At 42.2% G+C, this 13,263-nt stretch overlaps 1 protein-coding gene across 1 annotated transcript in view; it reads left to right on the top strand.

The window, feature by feature from the left end:
* The window catches only part of LOC117522318 (acyl-coenzyme A thioesterase 1-like), a 47,091-nt gene extending 36,574 nt beyond the window's left edge, over window positions 1-10,517 (top strand). Inside the window, exons 3-4 of the mRNA XM_034183713.1 lie at window positions 3,668-3,867; window positions 7,727-10,517. Coding sequence (XP_034039604.1) covers window positions 3,668-3,867; window positions 7,727-8,335 — 809 coding nt within the window. The 3' untranslated portion in view covers window positions 8,336-10,517. The remainder of the gene's footprint in view (window positions 1-3,667; window positions 3,868-7,726) is intronic.
* Window positions 10,518-13,263: the final 2,746 nt, after the last annotated feature.

Here is a 13,263-nt window from a genome sequence, read left to right as displayed (position 1 = left end):
TATTTTGTGTGCCGAATAAAAACTTTGTCACTTGTCACTATTTGCAGCAGTAACATACAAATAAATTATTAAAAAAATCATACATTGTGATTTCCGGATTTTTTTTTTTTTTTTTTTTTTTTAGATTATGTCTCTCACAGTGGACATGCAGCTAAGATGAAAATTTCAGATCCCTCCATGATTTCTAAGTGGGAGAACTTGCAAAACCACAGGGTGTTCAAATACTTATTTTCCTCACTGTAACTACAACCCCAATTCCAATGGAGTTGGGACGTTATGTAAAATGTAAATAAAAACAGAATACAGTGATTTTCAAATCCTCTTCAACCTATATTCAATTGAATACACCACAAAGACAAAATATTTCATGTTCAAACTTGATAAACTTTATTGTTTTTGTGCAAATATTTGCTCATTTTGAAATGGATGCCTGCAACAGGTTTCAAAAAAGCTGGGACAGTGGTATGTTCCCACTGTGTTACATCACCTTTCCTTCTAACAACACTCAATAAGCGTTTGGGAACTGAGGACACTAATTGTGGGTGTCAGGATTGGGTATAAAAGGAGCATCCCCGAAAAGGCTCAGCCGTTCACAAGCAACGATGGGGTGAGGATCACCACTTTGTGAACAACTGCGTGAAAAAATAGTCCAACAGTTTAAGAAGAATGTTTCTCAACATTCAGTTGCAAGGAATTTAGGGATTCCATCATCTACAGTCCATTAAATAATCAGAAGATTCAGAGAATCTGGACAACTTTTGACATGTAAGCATCAAGGCCGAAAACCAACATTGAATGCCCGTGAACTTAGATCCCTCAGGCAGTACTGCATTAAAAACCGACATCATTGTGTAAAGGATCTTACCGCGTGGGCTCAGGAACACTTCAGAAAACCATTGTCAGTTAACACAGTTCGTCGCTACATCTACAAGTGCAAGTTAAAACTCTACCATGCAAAGCAAAAGCCATACATCAACATCCAGAAACACTGCCGCCTTCTCTGGACCTGAGCTCATTTGAAATGGACAGACAAAAGGGGAAAAGTGTGCTGTGGTCTGATGAGTCCACATTTCAAATTGTTTTTGGAAATCATGGACGTCATGTCCTCTGGACAAAAGAGGAAGAAGGCCATCCAGATTGGTTTTGGTGTTGTCTGCGGGTGTATACTATAGTAGGGGCAGACCTGGAAGCTGATGGAAGATTTTCATCAATTTCCCTGAGGTCACTGAGGTAGTGAAACAACTCCGCAGTGGCAAGGCCCTGGGGGTTCATGAGATCAGTCCAGAAATGCTGAAGGCTCTGGGTGTGGAGGGATTGTCTTGGATGAGACGTCTCTTCAGCATTGCGTTGAGGTCTGGGATAGTGCCTAAGGAGTGGCAAACTTTAAAAAGTGTGTGCCAACTACAGGGGCATCACACTTCTCAGCCTCCCTGGTAAAGTCTACTCCAGGGTGCTAGAAAGGAGGGTTTGGTGGATAGTTGAACCTCTGATTGAAGAGGAACAGTGTGGGTTCCATCCTGTCATGGAACAAAATACCAGCTCTTCACTCTATAATATCAGAATCTCTTTGATCCAGGTCAGACCCAAAGAACCAGTGATTGTTCAAAATTAAAATAAAATCCATCCCATCATTGTTTTTTGTAATTTACTGGACACTATTCAGTTTATTTCTTTCCGAAAACAACATAAATTTGAAAATATTCAATATGCAGAAATTCTCTATTTTAATACAAAAGGTTTTCTGCTTACCCTTAATTTGTGAGTCCTCAGTTGTTTGGAAAAAAAAAATATCATCCTCCATCCTTGATGTTACCACAGTCAGGGATCAGGATCATACTACCAGGGTTTGGCACCAAATTTGTAAACCCTGGTTCTTTGGGTCTGCTATTACAAAAGTTACAGTTTATTATTTCATGTGACATTGTTCAGATCTGGGTCCTGGGTAGGACTCATGCAGGAGCTCCATCCGAAAAATTCCCCAAACAGAGTTCACAAAAATATTTTATAAACAGCTGGAGATGATGGGTGGACCTGGATTTCTGTTGACTAGTGGCCACTGAGAGGCGTGTGTGTAATCAAAAGGACATGTTTAAGCCATGTGCTAACTAGATCAAAATTCAAAAGACGTAAAAACAGGTCTTTGGGTTGGACTGACTGGTGAACCGCTGGCTGCTGTAACGTCTTTTCACATGATAACGAGATAATGAAAGACTCTAGCTTTTACAAGATGTACTTTTGGTTCAGACAAATATCTGAACAAGAACACAGTAAATTACTGTGCAGATATCAGGAACATTCTGACCCAGTGCAAACTTAGTGACCGCAATCACTCCTAACCTCACGTAACCCCCAGCAGAAATGCAACAATGTATTAACGTGGGTTTAGAGCCTTTGGAGTCAATATTATATAAAATATCTATCTCTAAGTTATATTAACAGTTCTTACAAGGATCCTGGAGGGTGCCTGGGAGTATGCCCATCCAGTCTGCATGTGTTTTGTGGACTTGGAGAAGGTGTATGATCCGGTACCCTGGGAGATACTGTGGGAGGTGCTGTGGGAGTATGGAGTGAGGGGGTCCCTTCTCAAGGCTATCCAGTCTCTGTACTTGCAAAGCGAGAGCTGTGTTCGGGTGATCGGCAGTAAGTCGGACTCATTTCCGGTGGGGGTTGGCCTCCACCAGGGCTGCGCTTTGTCACCAATCCTGTTTCTGATATTCATGGACAGGATATGGAGGCGTAGTCGGGGGAGGAGGGTTTCTGGTTTGGTGGGCTCAGGGTCTCATCACTGCTTTTTGCAGATGATGTGGTCCTGTTGGCTTCATTGGCTGGTGACCTACAAGACTCACTGGATCGGTTCGTAGCCGAGTGTGAAGCGGCTGGGATGAGGATCAGCACCTCTAAATCTGAGGCCATGGTTCTCAACAGGAAACTGATGGATTGCCTATCTATATCTCCACACTGGCCTGGAAAGACCTCGGGATCCCCCAGACAGAGGTGGTTCATGTCGCCCAGGAAAGGGAGGTTTGGGGTCCCCTGCTGGAGCTGTTGCCCCCATGACCTGATCCCAGATAAGCATTTGAAGATGAGTGAGTGAGTGATGAGTTTGAACCACCTGTTATGTTTAGTTATCACATAAAGTGGCAACATGTGCCATCTGTCACGTCCTAGAATCCAGTGGACATTGACCTTATTTGACAAACATTCAACACCGTCAAAACTATTCCAGTTATTAATCCTGTCAAACAATAATCTGCATTACGGTTTTGCTATAAGTCAACAACTGTAACTTTTGACCCCTGTACAAACTGAAATTGACCTTTGTTGCCATCTTTATTACTGTTTTTACATCATAATTCCAGAACCTTCAGTCATATTTAGTCCAACCTTTTGGACTAAATATTTTTGGAATCCTTATGCTAAGACAAATAATGTTGTTTACTTTTCAATATGACTGGAGCACTTCTAAATGTTGACCCCTGTGTAGTTTTTCACTGACTCCTGTCTATAGCTGCCACCCTGGGAGGGCCATCATACATTTTTAAGAAGGCTCTGGTACCCTGAGATGTTTAGCCCCCTTAATAGGCACATAGGAGATTAGAGCCATTTTTTGTTATTTCATCTTTATTTTTATCAGATTCATCACTCTTACTGTGTCCCGTATGACCAGGACCAGGTCCGTTCCCGGCTGTGTTGGATTTGTACACTTCTGGTGGAGGACTGTCGGAGAAAAGGCCGGCTCTGCTGGCCAGCCGTGGGTTTGTGGTTCTGACTGTGGGTCTCTATGGATGTGGTGAAAATCAGAAGACTAATGAGATCCATCTGGACTATTTTGAAGAAGCAATAGAGTTTTTAAGAGGACAAGATAAGGTCAGTAAATCAATATAACTGACATTTCATTTATCTTTTATTTATTTATAAAGCAGCCACAAAATACACACAGTACAGTATTTCATAATTGCTAAGACACATTTTGTGAAACCTCACACCCTTTTCTCAAAACCATAAACACAAAACCCAAATGCTTAAGCTGGATTCACAGAACCTTCACCAGAATCTTCTTCCATCATCAAATAATTACCCCTAAATAGGTCAAACTGTGCTCAACAGTGTTTCCACAGTTACTTTGTTAGGTATTTTTTGTTACTTTATACAGTTACTTCATTAGCAGCTGCTGACAGCTTGTAACTAATAATCAAACTTGGTTGCACACAGTACAGTTTGCTTCACTGGCGCAACATCAGAGGCCTTCCCAGTTAGCAGTGGGGTGAAACAGGGCTGTGTCCTTGCGCCGACTCTGTTCAGAATCTTCTTTTCCGTGCTTCTCCAGTACACCTTGAAGGATTGCAGTGAGGGAGTGTACTTTCACACCAGGGCTACCGGCAAGCTCTTCAACATCGCCCGACTTCATTCCAAAACCGAGGTTGTGGAGGTACTCATCCGTGAGATGCTCTTTGCCAACGATGCAGGCTTGACGTCACACTCTGAAGACAGCCTGCAGCAGCTTGTTAGTCGCCTCTCTCATGCCTGCAAGGAGTTTGGACTGAAGAAGACAAACGTCATGCCACAGGGCACAGTTGCTCCCCCTAACACTGACATCGATGGTACAGCCTGGAAGTCGTGGAGCACTTCATATAGCTTGGGTCAACCATCTCTAAGTCACTCTCCATTGATGCAAAGATGAACAGCAGGATTGTGAAGAAAATTGAAGACATTAGGTTAAACATATCCCAGCATGCCTTAACCCAGCCACTACACCCTGCTATTGAGGTGGGCGCCACTACTGAGGTATTACCTAGATTTACAGAATTTGACAGTATGACGCTAGGCGTGCTAACGAAACTCATAACATTGACAAAAAACACAACCTGTTTATTTGATCCTAAACCAACAAAACTGTTTAAGGACCTGTGGCCCACTCTTGGGCCGACTGTGCTGGAAATTATTAATCTTTCTTTGAATTATGGTTCTGTTCCTAAATGTTTCAAATCTGCAGTGATTAAACCATTACTTAAGAAACCTAATCTTGACCCTAGTGTATTGACAAACTATCGGCCGATATCAAATCTATCATTTTGCTCTAAAATGTTAGAAAAAGTGGTTTCACAGCAGCTCGTAGACTATCTTACTGAGAATAATCTCTTTGAGCCACTGCAGTCTGCTTTTAGAAATATCATTCCACAGAGACGGCTCTCACTAAAGTGGTGAATGATCTTCTGCTTGCAGTGGGTTCGGACACCACTACGGTTCTGTTGCTGTTAGATCTCAGTGCTGCATTTGATACCGTGGATCATCATATTCTACTTGATAGGCTGGAAAATCATTTTGGGATTTCTGGAAGTGCCCTTACATGGTTGACGTCATACTTGACCAGTCGTTCTCACTGTGTTTTGTACAGTAACACTACCTCTAACTTTAGTGACATGAAATTTGGGGTTCTACAGGGGTCTGTCTTAGACCCCCTGCTTTTCTCCCTTTATATAGCACCCCTTGGGCACATATTGCAGCGTTTTGGGATTATCTTTCACTGCTATGCTGATGATACTCAGTTATACATGCTGATAACTGCTGGTAATCTCGTTCACATAAAATCCTTAGAAGATTGCCTTGCAGCAGTGAGAAGTTGAATGTCTAGAAAATTCCTACTTTTAAAGTCTGATAAGACTGAAATGATGGTTCTTGGTCCAGTGAGACATCGGCGTCAATTTGACCAGTTAACGCTCAGCCTCGGCTCGTGTGTCATACATCACACTGACAAAGTGAGGAACCTTGGGGTAATTTATGATCCTACATTGTCCTTTGACCTCCACATTAGAAATATTACAAGGACTGCTTTCTTCCACCTGTGAAATATAGTGAAGATTCGTCCCATCCTGTCTATGGCTGATGCTGAGACCCTGATCCATGCGTTTATCTCTTCTAGATTGCACTACTGCAATGTTCGATTTTCCGGTTTACCGCAGTCTAGCATTAGGGCTCTCCAATTGGTTCAAAATACTGCTGCCAGACTTTTGACACGAAGCAGAAAGTTTGATCACATTACACCCATTTTGGCGTCTCTTCACTGGCTTCCTGTCCCAGTGAGATCAGATTTTAAGGTTCTGCTACTAGTCTATAAAATTGTTCATGGACTGGCACCTCCCTACCTAGCTGACCTAATTAAACCTTACGTACCTGCCCGAGCTTTGCGTTCTCAGGGTGCAGGACTACTTTGTGTCCCTAAGGTGAATAAGTAGTCTGTGGGTCACAGAGCTTTCTCTTATCGTGCCCCTGTTCTGTGGAATGATCTCCCTGCATCAATAAAACAGTCAGATTCTGTGGAGACTTTCAAGTCCAGACTTAAAACACACTTATTTTCCCTTTCGTATGGCTAGCATACTGGTATAGCACGTTTCTATGCTTTTTATTCTTTTAATTCATTTTATTAGTAAACGGAGCGTGCCGCGGCCTCAACTTTACCTAAATTCTGGGACTTTTAGTGGCCGGCGATCATCTTAGTATTTCTTCTGTTTTTCTTGTTGTTTAATGCTGACAAATTATACAGTATTTCTTGTCTTTGTGATGTCTGATTCTGTCTTTTTTTTTTATCTCTGTTTGAGTTGCAGCTCCATCCACAGATGGGTGTGGTGTCTGTTTCTGTGACCCCCCCTGTCTTGTGCACCAGCAACATTTCCTGTATATTTGTTCTGTGAATTGTTCTGTAATTTGTGTCTGTATCATGGCCCAAGCAGACGTTCGCCCTTTTGAGTCTGATCTGCTTGAGGTTTCTTCCTCAAATCATCAGAGGGAGTTTTTCTTTACCACTGCCTCCTGTGTTCCTCCTCTGGGGGTTGGTAAGGTTAGCACTTAGCACTATATAATGAACATAAATTAAATTTAAAAAACTTCCTGCAAAGGAGCTAATCTGCACTGTGTCATAATTAAAGGTGATAGAGAGAGGTTGAATGGGGCATTAATCTTTGTTCTGTGATGTGATATGTAGCCCAAAAAAAATTGGTTGGGTCTGTAATGGCTCAGAGCCTTCCTAACAGGCTCTCTGAAACAGCTATGTTACTATGCTGGGTTTAGAATGCCTCGTTTGCCTTTAATGACGTCGTTTTGGAGCTTATTTGGCAACCTCATTATGAAATGCAAGTAGGTGGCGCTGATCGGTTGCCGTTGTTTGATTGGCTGCCCTTGCTCTCACTGAAAAGAAAGCATTATTTATTTATTTTCATTGCTTTTATATTTTCTGTTGTGTTTCTATTCAGGTTTTTTTTTGCCTCTTTCTCTAAAATTGTATATAATAATCATTAGATTATTAATATATAAACAAAAATAAATTTAAGAAATATTACAATTTGAAAGCAAATGCACCCGAACGTGATGACAGCTGCAATGCTAACTTTTAACGCTAACGCATGTCTATGGCACAACCTTATGAATAATTAATTTTGAAGGGGCGTGTGTGAAAGGGTGTGGGTGTGTGTGTGGGGGGGGGCTATTGGTGGAAAAAGTGACGTAAGTTTTCTCTCAAAAACGGATTGGCCTGTTTTCTGGCGGCATTTCAAAAAAGGAGAAATACTTGAAACAGAGGTTCTGAAACTTGCTGACACTTGGTGTGTTTTCCCCACAGCGGGGAGACTCTGAACTAACACCAAAAACATGAAAAAGATATTTTGATTCTCTATCCCCTTTAAAGATGTAAAATCACCTAATTATTGCATTTTCACTTGTATCTTTTTTTCAGGTTTGCAGTAAAGGTGTCGGTGTGATTTCTCTGTCAAAAAGTGGAGATCTTGCTCTTTCTGCAGCTTCTTACCTGTCAGGTGTTGAAGCCACAGTTTGGATCAACGGCTGCAGTGCGAACACACTTTTACCTCTGCACTATAAGAAAAACATCATCCTCCCCCCACTAATGTATGACACCAGTAAGATCATAACCACCGAGTTGGGGGCTGCACTTATTAAGTACACCATGTTCGACCCCCGGGCTGAGGAGAACAAGTCGTGTGTTGTCCCCATTGAGCAAGCCAAGGGATGCTTCCTCTTCGTGGCTGCAGAGGATGACCTCAACTGGGACAGCAAGGCCTTTGTGGAGCAGATGGTGGAGAGGCTGAAGCATTATGGGAAGAAGAACTTTGAGGTACTGAGTTACCCTGGAGCTGGGCACTACCTCGAGCCGCCATATGGACCGCACTGCACCTCCAGCAGACATGTGCTGGTGGGGAAACCAGTAGTGTGGGGAGGTGTGTCCAGCAGCCACGCTGCAGCTGAGGTCCACTTATGGAAGAAGATCCAAGAGTTCTTCAGAAGTCACCTGACCGGTGACGGGGCTCAGGGTAAAGCCATGTTATAGATGTAGACAGGATGGCTGAGTGTAGCGTTGGTGCTTTCAGCATGATGAACTCTGCTTTGATAGTTTGTGTGCTCACTTAAATCTAGTCTTTACTTCATCTGAACTGCTGCCAACACGGTCCGGCAGAAGGCGACGTTTGGCTCTGCTGCCTTGGCCAAATATTGTGCAATTTCTGAAACAATGTGAATGACAACCAGAGCAAAGGTTCTCCAAACAGCAGGTGCCAAAAATCTATGTTCCTGTTTGTGAGGTTTCTGCCACACAGAGGGACGGAGTCACTTTGATGAACAAGTGGAAGAACAGTGGAGAAAGTTCAGAACTTTCTTTTTGGTCAGTTTATGCCATTTATCTGATTTACCTGAATATGAGCAAGTGGGTTTTTGTTTTTTCCTGGAAATACACCTGAAGAACACGGAGTCAGAGACCTAACCTCCAGTGCTGAAAATGAAGCCAACACAGAACTGGAAAATCTTGCATTTCCTTGAATGGCCACTTGAGGCTGGCTCCAAAAGTGAGCAGATTCCCATAGAAGTCTATGTTAAAATGCCCAACTTTCGAGTCGAAATACAGTTTTGGTCTCATTTGTGAGTTCTCCCTTCATTACTGTTGTACGAGGGGATTATACTGTTTTTATAACTCTTTTAATAACACAGAGATTAATTCATTGGGGTGTGGTTACTTTGAATGATGGGGAGTGTGTGCTCCGCTACCAGATACTGTATAACTGTATCGGTCCTTAAAAATATCTGTCATAATATGGGTTGCTGTGTGGTTAAGTCCAAGATGTCTGTGCGCCAGTATTTGCATCGAGTGAAATTTTTATCTTTGCATCAGCACTTTTAGCAGCTGTTGGTAGTTTGAGGACATGAGGTCCAGTTAATCCACGATTTCTGAGGAAATAAGTTGGCCATATTTTTTAGTAACCACAGCCAAGCCAACCATCATGAAGACCACCTCCCAGTGTGCGTTAAAACACTCGAACAAAGGCTAAGGTCACTTAAGTTCAGCTGATTCTCTAACGCTGAGATGGGAGTTTCCTTGTCTCAGTCTCACTCAGGCTCCACCTCTTTACCCGTGTAAGAGTTGGGTGGGACAAAGGCGGAGTAAACGCTGTCAGGACAGCCAAACCCAGATCAGCACTTTTCAACCTTCAAAAACAGGTCTTCAATAAACCTATGGGTGATGTCACAGAGGCTTTGTCCAGACTATCGACAGTCTGTAGTTAAAAACTCCAACTTTACAGCTGAAGTAAAGCCTCGTACATAAAAAAAAACAAAAAAAAAAAACATTATTGGTCTCTGTGGAATGTTTCTCTACGGGGCTAATTGTTTTTTCATATAAAACTCACTGATTTAAGCCATTTTAAGCTGCAAAGTTATGAATAATTGGAGGTGTGGTTGCGTTGACTGACAGCCAGGTGCCACTGTTTGTCTTTTCTGAGCATTTTGTTGTAAATATCTGAGATAATACGGCGAACTGTGTGGTACGAACGGACCAGCAGTGACATCGCTGTTCTGTTAACTCCACTGAGTGAAATTTTAGTATTTAATTTATGTCTTATATGTTAGCACAAGGCTAGCACTAATTAGCAGGTAGCTTGCTGACTTTAGATCCGCTGATGGTTACTAAAGCACAGGTTTGAATCCCCATGCACAACCAGTGCGCGGTCCACAAATCAGGCGTTAGTCAAACAGCCAAACCAAAGTGAACCTCATGGTGGGGGGTTGGACTTCATCTGCCCGCCCGGGTCACAGTGGTCTTGCCCCATGCTCCACCTGTTTGCCATTTAAGGCTCAGCTGGAAGTTCAAGCCACAGCCTTTAGAGAGTTAAGTTTAATGTCCTAGAGGGACGACTTACTTTGCAGGCAGGACAAATAAAAACACAACAATAAATAATAGATGAAGCAGCCGAACACACCGTGGGTCATCAAAACAACCAGTTCAGGTTCATTTGAAAACTCGGCGGCTTCACACGGCTGCTGAAAATCATGAAATGTACATTAACTTTTTTTGGCACAACTTAAGTTTGTCCAATTTCTTACTGTTTTAAAACATAAACCAGAGAAAAAACAGAATAGAATCTTTATTGTCATTGTACATACATACAACAAAATCTCTCCTCTGCATTTAACCGTCCTACTTACAGTTAAACACAATCCACCCACTAGGGGCAGTGTGCAGCCACAGTCTGGCGCCCTGGGAACAACTCCAGGTGTAGAGATGCTGCCTTGCTCAGGGGCAGAGAAAGGAGCAGACTCTAAATAAGCATGTTTTTGATTGTGGGAGGAAACCCACATAACTCCAAATAAATAACTATACAATTACATTTAAGAGCACAAATAGCAAAACTACAAAAATGTGTGAATAAATAACTATTTACAGTCAGAAAGAAAGAAATGGTAAATGGACTGCATTTGTGTAGCACTTTTCCATATGTGCATCAGATGCTCAGTGCTTTACAATAATGCCTCACACTCGCCCCAATGTGAGGGTGCTTCCTCTAATTTCATTGTTTGCCCAGTTGTACAACAATAAACAGCTATTCTATCCTATAGCAGCATTTCCTTGTTAATCGTTACAGATGACTTTAGTTACACCTCTATTGTTCTTACAATTTTCCACTTTGTCCCTAACATGGTGGAACATGTGGGAGACTTGTTTGAAATTATGTCTCAAAATGACAGAAGAGTCCAAAAAGATCTTCAAATGTTCATTTGTGATTTTTGTTGTTCAATATGATTTTTACACTGTTTTATCTCTGGTTTAACCTCTTTGGATAACAGGATGCTTCTATTCTGCAATAAACTGTTGAAATGATCAACTCCTTGTCTGAATGTTTGTGGACTAAGCTGGAGATCTCTGCTTGTTCTCTGTCATTTTAAAATGCTAATGAGAAGATGAGTCCACTGATTAGCTCTGAGTCCCAAGGAGCAGAGGTGGTGAAAGTAGATGAGTTTAAATACTTGGGGTCGTTATTTCTACCTGGTTCTTTTTTGTAAAATTCTGCCCCTTACCAAAAACCAAACCACTGGTTTCCTCATTTTGAGTTTATTCAAGGTCACGTTTGAAACCAGGCCTGGGACCCTCACAGACACTGTCCAGCTTGTGAAAGGCCCCTAAAATGAGTCATACAACACTTTTTATACCTTGTGGGTGTTAACCTACAGTAGTGTTCAGCATAATAGTAGTGCTATGTGACTACAAAGATTAATCCAGGTTTTGAGTATATTTCTTATTGTTACATGGGAAACAAGGTACCAGTAGATTCAGTAGATTCTCACAAATCCAACAACACCAAGCATTCATGATATGCACACTCTTAAGGCTATGAAATTCAAGGGGATAGATAGATATGTCCTCAAAACACATGGAATCAATGGAAAACCCATAGGTTAAAATGAGACCCATAGGTTAAAATGAGATCTGAAGTGTGGCCACGAACCGGAGTTGGCTGATTAATGTGTTGGGTAAGGCCAAAAGATTCCAATAAAGAACAGAACTCTCTAACCATGGGTTTTCCAGGGCAGCAAACATGAATATTAAAATCACCTAAAATCAACAGTCGATCATAGAATGTAACATAATGAGACAGAAGAGTTGAAAAATTTATGAAGTTTTTATCTGATTTTGGCGGTCGGTATACAAGTACACACACCAATGGGTTGGCACAGAGTCAACTTTTACGCACTGAACTTCAAATGATGAAATGCACTGAACAGGAATTGACTGTACCTTGAATCGGTTTTTAAAAACCAAACCTGCTCCACCACCTCTACCCGAACCTCTCAGAGTGCTTATATATGAACAGTTTGCGGGGCAAAGCTCACCGAAGACGGATGTCTCACCAGCGCTGTCACCGATCCATGTCTCTGTTAAAAACAATAGGTCCAGATCGCGCTGAGTAAAGAAGTCATTTAGAAGAAAACTCTTGTTTAACACGGACGTGGTGTTCAGTAATGCGACTTTTACCGTGAGATATTCCAAAGGCTGTGAGGGTTGAGAGCGTTGCAATGGGCTAATATTCAGGAAGTTCACGCCGCCGCGTCGGACGCGCGGCCTTGGGGGAGCTGCTGAGAACTCAGACATCACAGACCGAGCTGGAGAGATGGATAGATGGCAGGAGTATCTCATGTCCCACAATCGACAGGTCAGATGGAAGGATGGACAGATAAGGCCATCAGGCCTTATCTGTCCATCCTGGGGGGGGGGGGATCCCAGTCCTGAATCAGTCCACCAGAGTCTCAAGGTCCCACAGTCAACATCTCAGGACTGGGAAGGGAGGGGCAGGGGAAGACAAGGAGGCGGGGGAGACGAGGACGAAATTGGGCTATTAGTAAAAAAAAAAAGTAGAAAAGGGGGTGTTCACAATAATAGTAGCATCAGCTGTTGATGCTACAAACTCAAAACTATTATGTTCAAACTGCTTTTTTAGCAATCCTGTGAATCACTAAACTAGTATTTAGTTGTATAACCACAGTTTTTCATTATTTCTTCACATTTGCGAGGCATTAATTTTGTTGGTTTGGAACCAAGATTTTGCTGGTTTACTAGTGTGCTTGGGGTCATTGTCTTGTTGAAACACCCATTTCAAGGACATGTCCTCTTCAGCATAAGGCAACATGACCTCTTCAAGTATTTTGACATATCCAAACTGATCCATGATACCTGGTATGTGATATATAGGCCCAACACCATAGTAGGAGAAACATGCCCATATCATGATGCTTGCACCACCATGCTTCACTGTCTTCACTGTGAACTGTGGCTTGAATTCAGAGTTTGGGGGTCGTCTCACAAACTGTCTGCGGCCCTTGGACCCAGAAAGAACAATTTTACTCTCATCAGTCCACAAAATATTCCTCCATTTCTCTTTAGGCCAGTTGATGTGTTCTTTGGCAAATTGTAACCTCTTCTGCACATGTCTTTTA

Source organism: Thalassophryne amazonica, chromosome 12, assembly GCF_902500255.1.
Source record: "Thalassophryne amazonica chromosome 12, fThaAma1.1, whole genome shotgun sequence".
Lineage (NCBI taxonomy): Eukaryota > Metazoa > Chordata > Actinopteri > Batrachoidiformes > Batrachoididae > Thalassophryne > Thalassophryne amazonica.
This window is presented reverse-complemented; position numbering and strand designations above follow the sequence as displayed.